A 19,902-nucleotide genomic window follows, 5' to 3' on the forward strand; every position below is an offset into this window, starting at 1 on the left:
AGGTGCATGGCCCAGAGTTACAAAGAAACAATCCTGAAAGGAAATGGCCAACATGACAGTCAAAGCTCACAGTCCAGAGCAGAAGCCCTTCCTGCCCTGCTCTCTTCCGGCTTCTTACAAGCTTATGTTTGTGTCCCACACTGTTTATGCCACACATTCAGGGTCTGCAATCCTCATGATGAACTCAAAGAGATACTGGAAACCATTAATAAGCACAAGAGAATTTCAAAACTGCCCAGAACAAAGAACTTTGACCACCACATTTCTTGATTTGAAACATCCTTGGTGCCATAATTTCTAAGAGCAACAACTAACAGCACAACTACAACACACAATAAAGTTTTTTGACAAGTCAACTCTAACCATTGCTGGCACCATAAGGATTAGAAAAGAAATCACTAATCAAGGGCTGGTGAGCTGCTTAACTTTCCTCCAAAGTCAAAGGATAGGTTTGGTATCTATGCAGCAAGACATCAACCACTGCTGCCATTAGATCCAGCTACTCAATTAGATATATCTGAAAACAGGAAGTTAAACATCTAGCTTTACCTATAACCTGCAGGATTCTCAAGTTTAGCTTCTTGTTCTAGCCCCAAAACTTCTTGTTGTTGTCGCTGGATTTAATTTTTTTAATTTAATTTTTGTTTTTATTGATGATGTTGCTTTAATTTATAGAGCACATGGTAATATGGTTAGAGTTCCTTTAAATTTTTCTTTATTTTATCTTGATTCATAACATTATTAAGGTACTTTCAGACTTTCCCTCAACTCTGTCAAGGAAGGAGTATGTGCGTATGTGCGTGTGTACTGAGGCAGGAGGGAGAGAAGCAAAGGAAAAAAGCACAAGGGAAAGTGAGATTCCATAAACTTAAAACAATTTACAGAAAGGCATCTGATGTATTTTCTGAATAAGGCCTTGATCAGGGTAACCAATCCTCTTTGAAGCACATTCTACACTGCCCATAAATAAAGGAGTCTCTTTAAATTAACATTTCCAGTATCAATGAACAGTCCAGAAATCCTCATTTCAAGCGTTCAATGAGTCCCTGTGTGAGTCCAAGGTGCAGAAGCTGTGTTCGGGAGAGGTTTGCCAGGTTGGGGAAGGCCGCGAGCAGCTTCTCCCACGCCAGCTCCAGCAGGCTAGGCACCACCAGCCAGATCTTAAACAACGACCCAGTCCGTTTATTTTCATGGATGTTCACCACACCTCCGTGAATGTACATGCAGCCAGCCTATGAACAAATGGCAGTCACAGAGGATAAATATAAGTGGGAGAGAAACAGATACTTAGGCTGGAGATTCAGCAAAAAAATTCATGGTAGGCTAAATTAAGATGAGATGGAACAAAAAATTTCTCATTAATTCCAACATAGTGCTGAGATCAAGAAAGGTTTAAATAATGAATGAGTTACGAAGGGAAAAACTAGAGATTATTTTTACTTCAACAACTTCAACAAATGTTAAACTAAGACTATATTAAGTATCCACTGTGTCAAATACTAGGAATACAAAGATGCAAATAAAGGTCTTCGAGCTCAAGAAACTAGTAAACTCTTGAATAATATGGCATCATGGGGATAAAACTATTCTGCTCTCCCAGGAGGGGAGATACCACTGTCAGGGCCCGAATGCCACATGTAGCATTTCTTTTACATTTATGCTGCTCTTTTAAGCTTGTATGTGATAGTTTTACTCCCCTTTTCTTTGAGGAAGAGCTAGCTTGGACGAAGGTTTTAAAAACACATTCTTAATCCAAGTTTCGCTAATACCAGAATCTTTTTTTCTTGCTAACATCCCTAAAAATATTTCCTTATCATCTGCAACTACATAAAGAAGATATGAAAATTAAAACTTACTGGTGTAACAGCTGCACAGTGAAAATACACTGGCTCTGGCATGGTAGCTGGGAGCTTGACCCACTGAAAAGTCTGCAGATTCAACTTCCAGATATCTCCCAGGATCACTTCTCCATTGTAGCCCCCGCAAATAAACACATCTATCACGAAAAGAGAAAGCCAAGATCACACCAAGGAGAAGAGCCACAGCGACAGCACATCTGGCAGTAGCTCTCATGGCTAGCAGACAGGGGAACTGGTTCAGTGGCTCTCCCCATACTACAGAGGACTTCAGCTAGCGGGCCACTCATGCTGCTATATCGTCCCTCACTAGAGTTTGGACACTCTGTTGGGATCTTTGCTAGGGCTGAGGATGCCGGTCTGAGAAGGCTTCATTCATGTCAGGGTTCTCAAATTCCAGTAGCTCCAGGTGCTAGGCATAGATAGTGAATGAGCAAGAAGGTCCAAGGAAAATAAATAGGAGGTCCAGGGAACAAATAGAGGAGTGCACGTGCCCTAATGGGGAAGATGACGATGCAGCTCTAGCTGATTGATAACCATGTAGGACTTAAGGTCAGCAACTGCCAGATCTTCATTTTTTTAAGAGAAGCTGGAAATCTAGATTTTTTTTTAAAGTGAAATATTTTTACTTTTTGAAAACATTTTGCTTTTTAAGTATTGGTCACTAATTCAAAAAATGATAAAACACATATGAGCCAAACAAAACATATCTACAGGCCACCAGTTAGTGAACTCTTCTTCTTAAATAACGCCCTGGAGAGGATAGACATTTATCTGCCCATAGAGACAAATGTTCTCTATGTAGACAATTAACTTGAGGGGAAACATTCACTACAATGTTCAGTTTGGGGAACAAAAGACATTCTTCCAAATCTTCTTCAGCCCAAAGAGGATAGCTTAAAGCCCCATTTGATCTGTACCAGTTATTTATGTCAGGAACAAAACCTTCCTAAAATCAAAGGTTTTTTATTGTTGTGGTTTTGTTTGTTTTTGTTTTTGTAAAATCAGTTAGTTATAATGAATTAGATAACATGTAACAGAGACTATGTGAACCTTCAAACTAGATGTCCAGAACTAAGGCTGAATTCCATTTACAGGGTGTGTGGACTCAAAGAATCAAATGAATACACATCTTAATTCAGGTCTAGACCAAGCATAAGTCAATACTTAATTAAACTATAAAACACATTGGAAACTTTTTTGGCTAGGATTCAAGAGAAGTACAGCTCCGTTCTTAGAGAAGCAAAGCTGACCAATGCCACTGTCTATAAATCTTGCCCCCAAAGCAGAAGCATAATGAAAAGCACCTCTGTACTAGCTATGGCAGCATAATCTTAGTAAAATCTGAACTAAGCTGCTGAAAGGATATAGGCTATCAAACTCATTTATACATACCTTCCTCCCCCTCAGATTTAAAGTAGTACATCCAACTATAAAATAAGCTGTAAATCACAAGAGAGGAAAGTTGTCCAAAGAGGAGTCATTTATCACACTTAGATAAAGCAGCTGCAGCTGTTTTCTGATGCCATACAATGCCTGTGTTGTAATATGGCCAAAGAATGAACTAAGAGTTCTATCTGGCATCAGATAGAGAACAGAATAAACTTTATGAAATAACATTCTGAAGGAGTTACTACAATTTTAATACAATGTCTACTGAGGTCTCTACTGCATGTCAAGATTATTACTTTTACCCACCGTAAGTGCAGACATCTGTTGAGGTGGGGTGCTGAAAGATTAGGTGGTATCATAAAAGCTTATCATTTACTTTTGAGTTCTCTGATAACTGAGGGGACGCAAATACCACACTAGCTTACTTTATGAAAATTGCTGAGAGAGGCATAACTTTATGGAAACTATAAGAGACAGACTCTCCCCAAAATTATGCCTCTTTTAAGGAGTTATTAAGAAATAGGATATTCTCAGTATACACAATTACAAAAATGGAACCAGCATGTTATTTGAAATCCTTACCATTTTTAATCTGAACACAACTGTGGCATCTTCGGGCTGCAGGAAAACCTACCAAACACATAAACACAGAAATTCCATTATTCACAGAAAGACTGGGAATAATGGTGATATAATATAGCAGAAGACATACTACAAATAACTCACTTAAAACAATCCCTTTGTTGCATTAAGCAGTGCTAGTCCTTCCAATCCTTCCTTATTTCACACTAAAATAAAGCCATCAGAAGTTTCATCATAATGGTACAATGTTAAGGTGTCAGGAAAACAAAGTGAGGTGGTGGTGGGCAGGGGTTACTAGTGGCTTTCCCAAGCTTTTTTACCCACAAAGAAACAGGCAGATCTTGATTTAAGTGCCTACTTCTCATCCCAGCCAGATTTCCCCACTTCCACAGAATTCAGTAATCCTCATCAAAAATCTCTGCTCAGTTGCTAAGGAAGAATAGTAATTGGACTAAGGAATACAAGTAATTTCTAATACCAGTTCAACAGATATTTTACTGTCATGGAATGCAATAAAATTACTTTTTCCCTTCCAGAATTAGTAAAACTATAAAATACATTTACTAAAGATAAATGAATCAGTATTTTAAATTTACCTATTTTTTCATGAGGCTTTGTTGCAATTTCCTCCCATGCATTTGTTTCAAGGTTGTATGCATGAATCTTGAAGAGAAAGGAAAAAAAAAAGACACACAAGTAATTTTAGCTAGCCTGAAAACTGGATTTTTCGCTAACAGCCTGTACAAACATATTCTTGGTTGAAAAGCCTTCTATTCCTTTGCTTTTTTCTGATCTTTACTAATTCTAATATAAGGCAAAGATTAAATTAAGCAATTGAAAACTAAGCACATATATGATTTCATTATTTTTAAATCTTAGAAAAAAATGAAGTAAAAAAGTTGGAATTCTGCAACTTCCTCATTTTCTACATTAAACATGTATCATTTTTCTAACAGAAAAAAAGCAAGTCTGGTAAGAAAACATGGGAATGCAGTTTTGACAAAACTTGAAAAAGACTGTTAAGGTTCCAAAGCAGACCAGGAGCTCAGCAGCCTAGAGACATCGCCTGGGATATGTGGATTTAGGAAGGCCACAGGGGTGGATGAATGAAAGCCCTTCAGAGCTCAGCTTTCTGAAGTTAGTGATGTGCAGTCCTAAACATGCCTTTTCTTTTTAGATACATGGCACTGACAATGAGAGGGATGTGACATTCTGAGAATCCTGGTTTCAGTTCTAATTAGTTGCTCCTATTTAAGCTACTATAGCTTCCTTTTAGTGACTTTCCTACCTAGCATAGAGGGATAATTTTCATATTGTATTTTCAGTGTATAATAATGCAACTGTCAACTGGAAAGCATGTCGGGGCACAGAGTTCAACCTTATATTATAAAGAGCATCTAACACAAAATAGGTGTTGATGAAGAACCTGCCTGAAAATTAAAATATCTACAGTAACAGAAATTAGCTTGCTTTAGCATAACACATGCCTTGCTCTGCCTTCTTCCCCTCTTTTTTTAATATACCTTGTTTAAGGAATAAGCTGTCCAAGAAGTACCACCTCCCAGGATGTAAATCCTCTGCCCATCATGTGCAATTTCATGTCTGTATCTGGAAATAAACAATAAAATACATTTATAATTAAGGGAAAAAATGATCTACCTGAGATTTAGCTGCAAGGCTTTTTACTGCATCATTATTTCTAATAAATAACCCAAGTGTTTAATAATAGTGAATCAGTTAAATAAATTATAGAATATACATAAAATCGATTAGTATGCAACCAATAAGAATGTAGGCACAAAGGATGGTTAATATACTGAGAACTTCTTTTCATGTCATTAGCTGAAAAAAATAGTTATAGAAGAGCAGATAGGCTATAATCATATTAAAAATTTATAGATATACAAAAATGTACAGAAAATGACTATAAGGATACATGCAAAATGTTAACCCTGGTTATCTCTGAGTTTAAATTTTGCTTTTCATTTTCTTCATTTTGCTTATTTATATTTTCTAAAACAAAAATTTTAGAACATTTTAATTTTTTGTACAATTTTATTTATTGATTTATTTATTTTGGGGGGAAAGTAATTAGGTTTATTTGTTTATTTATTTATTTATTTAATTTATTTATTTTAAATAGAGGTACTGGGGATTGAACCCAGAACCTCGTGAGTGCTAATTAAGCACGCGTTCTACCACTGAGTTTTACCCTCCCCCCCCTTTTTTGGAAGCCCTCCCCCTTTCTACATTTTCTATAATCTTTTTGTGATAACTTTGTATAAGGAGGGAAATTATTACAGAGTTTGAAAAAGTGATCTGCCTACATTTAATTAGAAACCCTAGACTATGGGCTTTCAAATTAAGACGCTTATTTAACAGATAAAAAGATATCAGAAAAATTATGCCACACAAAACTGTGAATATAATGTGAAATACCTACCAGAACCTTTATCTAAGCAGTCTAGCTAAAAGCTGAAACAGTTTATAATATGTCCATAAAATGATTCAAAGAAAGCAACCATGTGAAAACGCTTTGAAAACTTATTCTTTCCTCCTTTCCCTGAGGCCCTGGTGTTGATAATAAATTACATCAAAATTATTCCCTGTAATAGGCCATCTCCAAGTCCTCTCATGGTAGTTCTGCAATAATCAGCCCACTAACATACTACATTGGAGATGAGTTTTCCTTAGCACCTGTATGTCATTTATTTAAAGGGCAACAAAGAGATGTTAGTCTAAACAGAGTGATTAAAAAACTGTTTACTGTCTTTGCTTTTAAACTAGAGGGCAAAAAATTTAAGTTTACCAGTGAGTTTAATTCTAAGAAGAGGCAGTTGCTATTAGGAAAGAAAAGTGAAAGATCTAGCATTTCCACTAGAAGGCAACTTAAGAGAATCATGTGATGTTTGAGTGTACCACAGAGCACTTAAAAAAAATGATCTTTCCTCCCTCCTCCCTTCCATCCATCCATTTATCCGTCCAGTCAACATTCACTGACTGCTACCTACGGGCATGACACTGTGCCCTGTACTAGGAATACACTTGCAAACAAATGAGCCAAAGAATCCTAATATGCAAGTTAAGAAGGGAAATCAAAAAGTAACTAGAAAGTGAGTGCTTTGCCTGTAATACGAAATTTAGTTACAGTTATTACCATTGGTTTCTACCTTCCTGATGCAGGAAAACTGAAGTATAAGAGGAAATAACATGAAAAAAGCCTACAGTTCAGAGGGAAATATCATTCCCTCACCAGAAGACCTTTCTTTAAAGCTGAACTGGGATGGAACAGCCAGTTCACTATTTTAACCAAGCCAAAGGGTTTTCTTCAAACCTTATTGCCAATATTCTGAAAAAAAGTCAAATCTTAGCAAGAAAGAATAAATATGCTTTCATCCTATAATCTCACCTCTCTTCTGGTAGATCACAGGACAAGTTGTTTGGTTTCAGTTGTGTCCATTCTCTAGTATTGAGGTCTAATTTGTGCAGGTCTGTGCTATAAATATAGCCAGTTGTCCCTCCAAAGACATAAAGGGAGCCATTGATGATAGCCATGGCCTAGATAATGAAGAAAGATGAACAAGACTGCCTTGTTAACACTTGATTAAAGAATATAAACTTATTAGATACTCCCAAATCAGGTTTTATGAAAATTTCTTGTACTTTTTAACCTTATAAAAATCAGACCCTTAAAGGACTAAAGATTTTAGAGATTATTTACAGAGATTATTTTTAGAAAGGTAAATTTTGCTCAATGAAAAGTAAGTTCTACATAGACAGGCAAAGGACATCAGATGATCCTTAGGGGTCCTAGGCAACCAAAGAATTTATAGACCATGGACATGAGCATTTCCACTGAAGGCTGCTTTTCTTTCTAAGCAGTCTGAAGAAAATGCTCTTAAGAGGACGAAGCAGATATGAAAATAAGATACCCAAATCCTTTAAGTAAGAAGCCTAGAGTTGGCAGTCCCCAAAACTTGATATTTTCCACCAGACTCTTCTCAATGCAAATTTGGCTATGGTTATGGTCATTTATTAGTGTTTAAATGCCTCCTGTGGTGGGATGCAGTTATCCAGTCTGTGCCTCTACAAATAGCTCAGAAGCTGTCAGTACCAATGCCAGCTAGTTGAGAAAGAAGCCAATGCTTGGCTGTTTTAAGCTTAGCCCATTACTCTCAAAGGGTCTCTGATGCATGGTGAGTTGCTTCCTATCTTTTAAAATATAACTTTTCAAACCTAAGGCTTGAAGCACTGAAATCTAACTGGAAACTAATTTCTATATAATTTGTGTTTTAGCTCAGATCTGTATAAAAGTTTCTTAACCAAGTACAGAGATCATCTGCTCTACTACTTAGGGTAGAAAACTCTTCAAAGCATCCTATCACTCTAAAGATGACAGGACCTTGACCATATGTTGCCCAATGTCTCACTAGGGGTGGGTAGGGTCCTGACATTTAAAGAAACTTCCATACAGGTTTAGATCACTGATCCTAAGTTAGATTAGAAACAGAGTAAGGGCAAAAAGGAAAGGAGAAGGCAAGCAACCAGATTTACAAACTACAATTTCATATCAGAAATGAACAATCAAATAGTAATCATAATGAACTTATCCCCATTAAAAAATTGGTAGCAATATAAATATTCTGACATTGTCCAGGAACTAGAAAAATCCAAACAAATACATCCACCATGACTGGCCATAGATTGGTACCTGTCCATATATACGACTCGGTTTCTTCCCCCGACAGCTGAGTAAAGCCCATCTCTTATACTTCACGTTACAGACATGGACATCATTGCCGTTGCTCTCACCAAATGGGATACCCGTCCCTCCAAACACTAACAGGTTGTTTCCGTGTAGCACAACTGGGGAAGGAGAAGCACAAATTCCCTTTACATACTGGCTACCTGCAATGTGTTCCCACATTAACCCAGAATATCTGAGAAACTAAAAAGTTATCTGCTTTAATGCTTTCAGAAGATAGCTCAAACCACTGACATGTAATTACTATAAAGTTCTGCAGAAAAAGGTCTAATTCACATTATATCATATAGCTCACTGTTTAGTATATGACATGTATTCAATGCATATCTCTGGAATTCATGAAACACTGTATGTAACAATACTGAATGACATTAACTACAACCCACCACTGCTGCTCGACACAGTTCAAGTATGCAGCAAAGCAGAGGAAAATAAAGTATCATCTTTGCCTTAGCATAGACCCAGCGGGATTCAGGATGAAGGGATAAAAGGATCATTCTGTTTTTGCGAGGGGAATGATCGCTACATTTCAAATTATGGTTTCTGTCATCTTAATCTTCTGTCAGATAAAAAGAACACTAATATCCTGCTGGTAACTTTCTGTTCCTGTCGTCACACACACTTGTATATACTTTTTGTCTCTTTCTGATGGCAGATACTCTTGAAGATACTGCTACTGTATTATTTCAATGGCTTTTTTTTTTTTAACCAATTCTTCGATTGATACAGGGTAAGAGTTAATAGCATGAGCTCTGGAGCTGGTGAGAGCTGGGTTTAAATTATCGTGTGACCTCAGAAAAATTATTTAATCTCTCTCAATTAATCTTCCTAACAATCCTATGAGGTAGGAACAATTATTATTTTCCCCATTGACATAGACAATGAAACAGAAATGGTGAGCAGTTTAAGTAACTTGTTGAAGGTCTCCTAAAAAGAACCTTGCCAAGCTGGGCTTCAAACCCAGGCAGTCTGGCCCCAGAGCTCGTACTCATAGGCTTAGGGTCTCTCTATCTAAAGCTTCAGTTTCCTCATCTGTATGATGGCAATAATTCCAGTACCTGCATCATAGGGATGTTGTAGGATTAAATAGATACCATGTGTGAAATACTTTGCTCAACAGCTATTATCATCATTATAAACCTCATTTGTTGATCTTCTACTACATTCTGCCTAGAATATGATATTTTACATTGAACTCCCTGAGATATTATTAATCTCATTCTATAGGTAAGGAACTAGAAACAAAAAAATCATCTACCAAGCAGAGAGTATACAGCTAAATTCAAACTCAGGACTATCCAACTCACAATTGATTGTGAATCACCACGCTATATTGTTATCATAGTAAAGAGTCTATCTATTAACAAGGTTTAATCATATTACAGTATTATTAAAAATTATTAAGAAGGAACATGTGACATTGAACAAGAACTCTCAGACGTTTCATAAAGTCAAAAGTTCAGCACTGCTTCAGAACTCACGTGACATAGATGCCAGTTCCCGAGGCATGTAGCCATCTGTGCCCATCTGGTGCCACACTCCTGTAGCAAAATGATACCTCCAAAGCTCCCTGAAGAGAGGATAGTCTTCATTATCTGGCCCTCCTGATTCATCATAATCTGGGTTATAACCTCCAAACACATACAGATTGGTATTATCTGCCACACAACGATGTCCGCTTCGTGCTGGTGGAGGTCTGTGGCCTAGGAGAGAAGAGGGCAGTTTTCCACAGATGGCCCAGCAGATTAAAAGCACAAACAAAATTTGGTAACAAATATTTTATCTTTAAAAAGCAAGCAGGGAAAATTTATAACCTTGATGTACTTTTTAATTACTTAGGTTATTTTATACATTCACACATACTACTTAAGATTTTAAGGAGCTAGTCTCCATTTCTATTTCATATGACTAGTTTCAGATTTTGATAACTGTAAAAAGATTTTACAGCAAAAACAGCATTATAAACTCAAGAAAATGGCTGATAACTTGGAATTTTCAAGAAAAGAAGGAGGAGGGGTTTAATAATCCAAAAGCTAAAAGGACAAGTTTTCTATTTTCTTTGAGGATAAAAAAAACATAGGCCAACTAAATTAAACTGAAAATATTAGAGAACTACAGAAATATAATCACAAATGTGAATGAGTTATGTATAAATAAAAATACACACACATAAAACCTATGATTTTCCCACAATATATAATTATACACTTAAAAAGAAAACTGGCTTTCAAAGAATTATGGCAAAGTTTAGAATTTAACTACCACTCCACGCATTATGGCAGTTAACAAAAGTATCCCTATATTCATCTCAAAGAGCATCTTTCATCGTATCAAGAACTTCACTAAGAAAAGCTTTTTCTACAATTTGTATTTGAAAGCTTTCTTGAAGTTTAAATTATGTCAACTAGTTCACTAAAAATTATTTCAAGATTTAGAGTAAAAAACCCCTAACTTTATATTATCTCTGTTATCCTTACAATTTTTATACCAGTCTATGCAAACTCTTACACAGCTACAGAACCAAAGATGCTTAAATATACATTAGGTAGAATAAGCTGTCTGTTACCCTAAAGACTTGTCTACTTTCATATATTAGGAATAGATACTAATATAACATTAGGATTTACGGCAATGTTGGACTCCTAATAAACATCTATTATTAAACATTTATTACCAGTCTAACTCAGGCCTTACAATTTTTTAAAAATCAAAATCCCACTTCCTAGGGTATGCTTTTAAACAAGAACTGAAAAGAAATTGCAGACATCTAGAAAAGCTAAAAAACAAACCATGAATCACTCAAGTCCAACCTGTCAGTCCTGAGAGCCTTTGATGGCTCCTTACTGCTCAAGCTCAAAGTCCTCAAACAGCAACTTACAGAGTGCTTCCTGATCTCTCACACTCCTGCCTATTTTAAGTCTATCTTTCTGTTAGGAAAGCCAAGTCCTCCCCTCAGACCGGGCCTGCTCTACCTAGCCTTCACTGCCTGGTTGTGGGAATGCCTCCGAATCTAGCCAATACAGCTCTTCCTCCTCAATAAAACCCTAGGGCCCTTGCTGTTCAATACCATACTACTAAAGCATTAGGATATACATGTACAATTAATATGATTATTACACTGTAACTATGCAAATACATGAATAAATACGATATTAGGCAAACTATAACCAGTTAGAAAATTTACTCATGAGCTATGATTTACCTAGTAAAGAACTCAATTTCTCTTTCTAAAAATCTTGAAACACAGAAAATGTGGTGTGGAAGAAAAAGCAATTAACTTCTACCAGTACCTAGATTTGAATCCAGGTTCTTCCTGTTACCTTGAGCAAGTCACTGACCCTCACTGAGTCTCAGCTTCCTCATTTGTACCTGTTACTCCTGTACCTCACAGATTTATTATACTTGCTATTATGTTAAAATGTTTATTAGTTAATGTATGTATCTTCCCAGGAGGCTGTAAGGCTGTAAGCTGAGGGAAGAGGAATGTATTTGTATTAACCTTTCTGTCACCAAAAGGCACACAGAAAACACTGAACAAACTTACAAATTTAATTTTTCTCTACTCATTTCATTAATGTTTATTTTTTTTCTCCAAATAACTATAAGTTTTGCAAGGGCAAAGGTCATGAATAGCAATTATCCTGTATCACCCACAACACCTAAAACAGTTGGAGAGCTATATCAGATACTAGAAGTTTCACTAATTTTAACTTCAGGTCAAAGCAAACAGTGACAGGGTGATCAAAAACAGTGTCCAGCACTCAGTGGATCTGATACTGTGCTCAACAGATATATGATTTTGGGGACAGGGGTTGGATTAAGCAATGGTCTTCTTTTTTTGTTGTTGGTTTTTATATATATATATATATATATATATATATATATAAACTTTTTTATTGAGTTATAGTCATTTTACAATGTTGTGTCAAATTCCAGTGCAGAGCACAATTTTCAGTTATATACGAACATACATACATTCATTGTCCCATTCTCTTTCACTGTGAGCCACCACAAGATCCTGTATATACTTCCCTGTGCTACACAGTACAATCTTGTTCATCTATTCTACATTTTGAAATTCCAGTCCCTTCCCACCCCCCTGCAATGGTCTGCTTAAAACACACCTGCTTCTAAGAAGTAGCAAGACAAATTTAAAGAAACACAACAGAGTTGCTATGGTCAACAGATAAGAATCTCTAAGAATCTCTATAATGTCATTTACTATATTACCTGGAGCCAACAGATACTTTTTAAAACTGATTTTGGGCTAATATGAAAAGACATATAGTATAATTTAGGATTCTTCTCTAAATGGCTGTACAGCAGAGAAGACATTCCATTACAAGTTTAATGCCAACTATTTTTGAGGCAAATATAACTCACATGGGTTAGAAGTTGAGGAGTCAATGAAAAGATGATTTTATATTTTATACTTATATTTATATATCCACTCATTCATTAAGCCAAAAATATTCCTGGACACCTGCTATGTACCAGGTACTATGCCAGGTGATGGGGATGCAATGATATGACTATTACTGTTTCTGTCCTCTGGAGTTTATAGTCTAGTCCTGCACTGTCCAACACAGTAGCCACCAGCCACATGTGACTGCTGAGCATCTGAAATGAGACTGTTCCAAACTGTAAAATACTCCCTGGATTTCAAAGACTTGGTATCCAAAAATGAATGTAAAATTACTAATTTTTATATCTGAATATATGTTGAAATGATACTTTTTACCTCCTGGGTTAAATTAAAATATTTAAATTAATGTCATCTGTCTTTTACTTATGGCTACAAGAAAATTTAAAATTTTGTGACTCACATAATACTTCTATCACACTGCACTGGTCTAGCTCAGTTGCCAACTTCTGTGAATAACTTCATTATCTATGCAAATTAAATGGCTGGGTAAAGAGCATCTAACCAATATTTGATAAATATTAAGCATCCTGTCAAGGAGTCTTATAGCTGGGAGTAAAGAGGTAACTCTTCTTTCTTTCTTTCTCTTCAGTCAGTAACTAGAAGTCAGTCTCTTCTTTGTACATATTTATAGCCCAAGAGTGACTAACATATTAGAAAGTCAAATTTTATTTTGAATAAATCATGGGAATGTGTCAGGGCTAATGCCACAGAGACTAAGCATTAATTTTCATTAAGCGGGATACAGTATAGGCTTTTCAACCCTGACCAAAATGAAATTAGGTTTTAGATTCTTAAAGTAGTCCCCTGGGAATTCTCCCCCAAATTCTCCAAGTGCAAACCCCACTTTCCTAAAAATTACTTGCTACTAATAAAATCACCCATAGAATTAGGATACCTGATTGAAGAATTCCAATTAGAAAATGTAGAAGTCAAAAATTTAAACTGAACCTGTATGCAAAGATGAACTTTTGAAAAAAATTGAAGTATAGTCAATTTACTCTGTTGTTACAAGATCTTGTGGTAGCTCACAGCGAAAAAAAATGTGACAATGAGTGTATGTATGTTCATGTGTAACTGAAAAATTGTGCTCTACAATGGAATTTGACACATTGTAAAATGACTGTAACTCAATAAAAAAAGTTTTAAAAATACAATGTTAATTTCTGATGTACAGCATAGTGATTCATTTGTGTGTATAAATATGTAATATATATACATATATATTCCTTTCCATTTTCTTTTTCATTATAGGCTATTATAAGGTACTGAATATAGTTCCCTGTGCTATACAGCAGGACCTTGTTGTTTAGAGGTGAACTCAGCACCCAGAAGGGAACATCCAGCTGAGGGAGTATGTACCTGTGGTACCTGAACCCATCTTTGCTTCACTGTGCTCATCATGTCACAAACACTTGCTCTTTACCCAAGGGAATAAGCCATAGCTTATGGTAACCAGAGACATGGACTTTAGTTTCTAGCCCAAAGGAAGAAAAAAGCTAACTGTCAAGGCGACAAATGATTAGGTTGCGCCAACGTTTTCACTGTTATGAATAATTTTATAACAAAGCTTCTTTTATACAGATTCATATGCAAATGTATAAAGTATTTCTGGGGTCAAAGGAATATACACTTAAAATTGTCACAGATGCAATACTGTAATAGAGTAATAGAGCCACATTGCTCTCCAAAAAGACTGGAATAATTTATACCTCCAGCGATTGCGTATGGAAGCGACTACTTCTTCCTGCCCTCTTCAACCTTTTTAATTTGTGCCAGTCTGCTGGGTGTCAGGTTAATTTGCATTTCCCTGATTTTTCTAGTTCACATGTTTCTTAGCGCATTTATATTTCTTCTTTGGGGAATTGCCTGATCATATTCCTTGCTCACTTTTCTATCAGATTGTCTTATCACAGATTCATAGAAATTATTTATTAGTATATTTCTTTCTTTCAGCTTGCTACTTGTCTTTTCATTTTGTTTGTGGTAACTTTAAACATATGGAGTTTTTCTCAAATTGAACCTCTCAATTTTTTTCTTTTAAGGCTCCTTTGCAACAACAAAATCCTCATCTGCTTTATATCTCATTTATGTCTGCGTCTTTATAAACTTATTATTTATTTCTAGTAATTTTATAGTTTTGATTTTTATTTTCAGAACCTGGATACATTCAGAATGTATTTTTGTGTATTGTATGAGGTAGAGCTCTAATATTTCCCCCAAAATGGGTAGGCTGCTGTCCCTAAACCACTTATGGAAAGCCATCCCTTCTACACTGAACTGAAATGCCACCTTTATCATATACTAAATCGACACATTCTAGAGTAGAATTAGGAAAATCCCAATATCCAGGTCTAATCACCTTGGACACAAAATCTATTGCTCCTTAGGAATGCACACAATCAATATAACAAGCAACATCACACAATCTTAAATGGAAAAGCTTGCAAGTAAAGTAGCACGTGACATTTCTGCTTAATAAGCCTATTACAAGATGTAGTCACCTCTAGATGTGCTATCAAACATTTGTAGTGAGGCCATAGTAAAAAAAACTAAAACCTTTATTGCTAGAAGTATTAACTACTTATAAATGACAAATAGGCTACAGGATAAATTCAGTTTAACTGGTCACTTCTTTCCAAATATAAAGCCCACCATTACCTCTGCCTGAGAAGACAGCTTTTCTGTTGTACACCTGGAAGCAGAGACAGGAAGGCCAGACAAAACTGGGCTAGCTGGCTCCCAGCCCTGACCAGCAGGCAGACCTTTTTACTACTTCCAGAGCCAAAGCTGCTCCATTCACACCAGCACACAATAGTCTTGGTTATGTAAACACCTCCTACCGCAGGGACTCCATACCCTGTATCACATTCATATGTAAAGATTTGGCTTCTTAGGACAGAGTAATCTTAGTCCAAGTTGGCAGCAGTAAAAGCAACTTGCTTTGACAGACTGGTATTACCATAAGTTAGTTTCAAGTGCTGAGCAAAGCATAGTTGAGATAGCTGTCACACTCTACCCAGTTACGTACTGGCCTGGGCTTCTGGGCTCTGTTCAGTCTGACTGCCTATTTATTGATTCCTATACCATTACCACATTGTTTTAATTATGACAGCTTTGAAGTTATTTTTCAACATCTATTGGATAAATTCCCCTTTGTGTTACTCTTTTTAAAAAACTTCTTAGTTATTTTTCTCCACTTACTTTTGCAATAGATTTTAGAATCAGTTTGTTAAAATCTATAAAATGTCCCTTGGGCAGACCCATCTTATCCAGGTGATCAAAGTTATCATCACCAGTAATGGGACCAATCAACATCATGTGCAATGAGATGAACACAGTATTTCTTCAGTGGTATTCCTGCCAAAAACATATAAGCTGAATGGGATCATGAAAAAAATATGAGACAAACCCAAACTAAAGGACATTCTGCAATATACTAGTCCCTCCTGTTCAAAAATATCAGTATCAGGCTAAAGATACAAGAAAACTGAATGTAACACATGATCTGGGATTTTCTTTCACTATAAAGGATATTATTGGAATAACTGACAAAGTCTGAAATGAGGTCTGTAAATTTGAAACTGTTAATTTTATCCATTATGTACAGTGTTGATAGCGTTAGTTTCCTGATTTTGGTACTTGTTCTGCAGTTATATAAGAGAGTATCTTTGTTTTCCAGGAACAAACACTAAAGTATTTAGAGGTAAAGGAGCATTGTGCCAGCAGCTTACTCTCAAATGGTTCAAACAGAAAAACAATACGTATGTGCCTATGTATTATAGAGAGAGAGGGGAGAGTGAGAGAGGAGAGAAAAGACAGGACAGGATAAAGTAAATGTGGTTAAATGTTAACACCTAGGAAATCTGGGTGAAGAATATAGGAATTTTTTTCTCCATTCTTGTAACTTCTCTGTAAGTCTAAAATTATGTCAAAATAAAAATTAAAATTTAAGGAAGTCTCTTGAGGATTTTATTTGGGATAACCCATGAAGGAACATAATCTCTAGCTATTTATCCTCATCTTTTTGATATCCATCAGGACAGGTTCATTGTCTTCTTGTTTTTCATTCCTAAGCACTTTATAATTCTCTATATATTGTGAATAGGTATCTTTTATTTTCTAAATGGTTATTGTTAATACTTAGGAAAGTAATTTATCTTTGCAAATTAAAATTTTAACCAGACAGTTTTCTGGACTCTAGTATTAGTTATCATTAGTTCATTATCTTGAACTTTATAGTAGACAATCATATCATCCTGTTATTAATGACAACTTTCAGCTTTCTTTCCAACATCTGTACCTTTTTTTTTTCCATCTTTTATTAAATTGGCTGAAACTTCCAGAACAAGGTTGACTAGTGGAGATGATAATCTGTATCTTTCTCTCATTTTTTACTTTAATGAGGATACTGGTAATGTTTCACTATTATATATGATATTTGCTTTGGCTTCTTATAGTTTATTAGTAAAAAAATTTTTATTAAAATATACAGAAAAGTGCATATATCATAGAAGTACAGCTTGATGCCTTTTAATATAATGAATGCACTCAGTATCAAATTTTATTAAATGCTTTTTTTGATAGCAGAAATCACTTTTTCTCTTAACCTATTAAAGTACTAAACTACATTCCACAGATAAACCCACTTTGATCTTGATTTATTTAGGTTTACCCCTGCCATATAATGTATATTTTAATTTATCATTCTTTCTCATTGTTTCATTTTCTTACTTTTCTAATTTTACTGAAATAATTAAGCTTTCTCTTCTTTTCCTTTCCTTTTTTCCTAGGAAGAGCTACATCCTTTTATTCCCAATATATTTTTTTAAACCCATACATTTTAATTTCTTTAACACTATTGAGAGTAAATCATGTATGGAAAGAAACTTAGCTACTTATGGAGGCTACTTCTGGAAAGGGGAATATGGTGAGGAGTGAAGATGTGAAATGGGACTTTGCTTTTATTTTTATTTAACCTCTTTTACTGTGAAATATAGCACATGTATAGGAACATACTTAACTATAAATGTATAGTTTAACAAATTATCAAAAAGTAACTGCAGTCATTATTCAGGTCAAGAAATAGAATACTGCCAGCACCCAGATACCCAATCGTACCAGCTCCTTTTAATCACAACCCTCTCCATCCCACCTTCTTCATTTCTAGAGAAAACCTATTTCCAGATTTTTATGGCAATCATAAAACTTGCTTTCTTTTAATAGCTTTATTATATCTAAGTATGCAACCCTAAACAAAATTATTTATTTTGGCCTAGTTTCAAAGTGTATTTGTATAAAATGAAACAGTATATTTTCTTTCTGAGATCTTTCATTCACAATTATGTTTCTGAGATTCCTCCATCTTGTTGGAGTTAGAGATAGTCTGTTCATTTCCATTGCCAAATAATATTTCTTTGTATGAACAATACCACAATTTATCCAGTCAATGTTGTAGAGAATGGATATTTGGGTTGTTTCAAATGAGTGGTTCTTTACTGCTATAAATTAAAGAAAACTTAAAAAAAATTGGGGGGGGGTAGGTAATTAGGTTTACTTATTTATTTCTAGAAGAACTGGGGATTGAACCCAGGACCTTGTGTACGCTAAGCACGTGTTCTACCACTGAGCTATACCCTCCCCCCTTATACTGCTATAAAATTTTTGTACACATTTTCAGGTGCACAGGGGCCCATATTTGTTGGCTATAAATGTAGAAACAGAATTTGCATTATAATGTATGGAAATCTTTACTTTTACTTGGTAAGGCCAAACTGTTTACAAATATTTAGTATTAGTATCATCAGTCTTTTTAATTTAGCAATTCCTGTGGGTTTGTAGACCTATCTCATTGTGGGTTTGTTTTTGTTTTTGTTTTTGTTTTTCTTATTCAAACCTCAGTTTACTAGCTAGCTGTGGAAAGTCACTGTGGTTTTAATATGCATTTCTCTCATTACTAATTAGTTTGAGCATCTTTTCACATTTACTGGCCAAATGGAGTGTTCCTTTTGGGAAGTGCCTGCTCTAGCCTTTTATACATTCTTCTACTGAGATGTCTTTTTCTTACTGATTTTCATTATATATGCTTGAGATAGGGACATTCATTTTTCACCCTGTGTATTTCCATATTATTTGAATTTTAAAAAGCATATATCATACCTATAAATTCTAAAACAAAAAATTATAAGATCTTTAGCAGTTTGACTTTCTCCCTACCCCAAATTTATTCAAATCATCTGAAATGTTACTTGCAGAATGTCATATACAAACATACATACAAATACACACATACATATATACTATACTTATATTATTCTTCTATATATTTGGAAATATTTTCTTAACAGTATTACCAGGCCTCACAGTCCCTGTATTTAGACACAGCTGTAAGTTTTACAGGTTTCTTTGCACACTACTGCTTCTTGTGTCCAAACCTTCCTCTTTCTTGGATTTTTCATTTTCAAGTAATCTCAAAAAGGGTGTGTTCATCAATTTTTCAGAGTTCTTATTTATTCTGACCCCCACTTAGACATTTAAAAATTAGTGAGATTGGGTGCAGTTCTGTGTTCAAAATAATTTTCCTTCAGAACACTGAAGGCACTTATCTTCCAGCAAACCATGCTACAGGTGAGAAATCCAATACCAGTCTGATTCTTAAGTCTTGAGTCTTTCTATACAGCCTGCTTTCTATCTCTGAAATTGTAAGTAGTTCAGTAATACACAGATAGATGCTTTTTGTTTTTATATTTTTCTAGCTTGTTCCTTGATAGGCCCTTTACACTTGAAAACTCAAGAGTCTTTCTTTCTTCAGTGTAGGGAAATATTCTTTATTTTCTCCCTTCCATTGACATTCCTTGTGTAACACTGTAAAATAAATACTGGAT

At 35.3% G+C, this 19,902-nt stretch overlaps 1 protein-coding gene across 3 annotated transcripts in view; it reads right to left on the minus strand.

The window, feature by feature from the left end:
* Positions 1-692: 692 nt before the first annotated feature.
* Positions 693-19,902, minus strand: part of KLHDC10 (kelch domain containing 10) — a 48,732-nt gene continuing 29,522 nt past the window's right edge. For all 3 annotated transcript variants that reach the window (XM_006202285.4, XM_072964496.1, XM_031674250.2), the window contains 8 exons: positions 10,077-10,298; positions 8,542-8,696; positions 7,240-7,388; positions 5,354-5,438; positions 4,427-4,493; positions 3,831-3,878; positions 1,857-1,996; positions 693-1,232 (listed from right to left, as the gene is read on the minus strand). In XM_006202285.4, coding sequence (XP_006202347.1) covers positions 1,023-1,232; positions 1,857-1,996; positions 3,831-3,878; positions 4,427-4,493; positions 5,354-5,438; positions 7,240-7,388; positions 8,542-8,696; positions 10,077-10,298 — 1,076 coding nt within the window. In that variant the 3' untranslated portion in view covers positions 693-1,022. The remainder of the gene's footprint in view (positions 1,233-1,856; positions 1,997-3,830; positions 3,879-4,426; positions 4,494-5,353; positions 5,439-7,239; positions 7,389-8,541; positions 8,697-10,076; positions 10,299-19,902) is intronic.

Source organism: Vicugna pacos, chromosome 7, assembly GCF_048564905.1.
Source record: "Vicugna pacos chromosome 7, VicPac4, whole genome shotgun sequence".
Lineage (NCBI taxonomy): Eukaryota > Metazoa > Chordata > Mammalia > Artiodactyla > Camelidae > Vicugna > Vicugna pacos.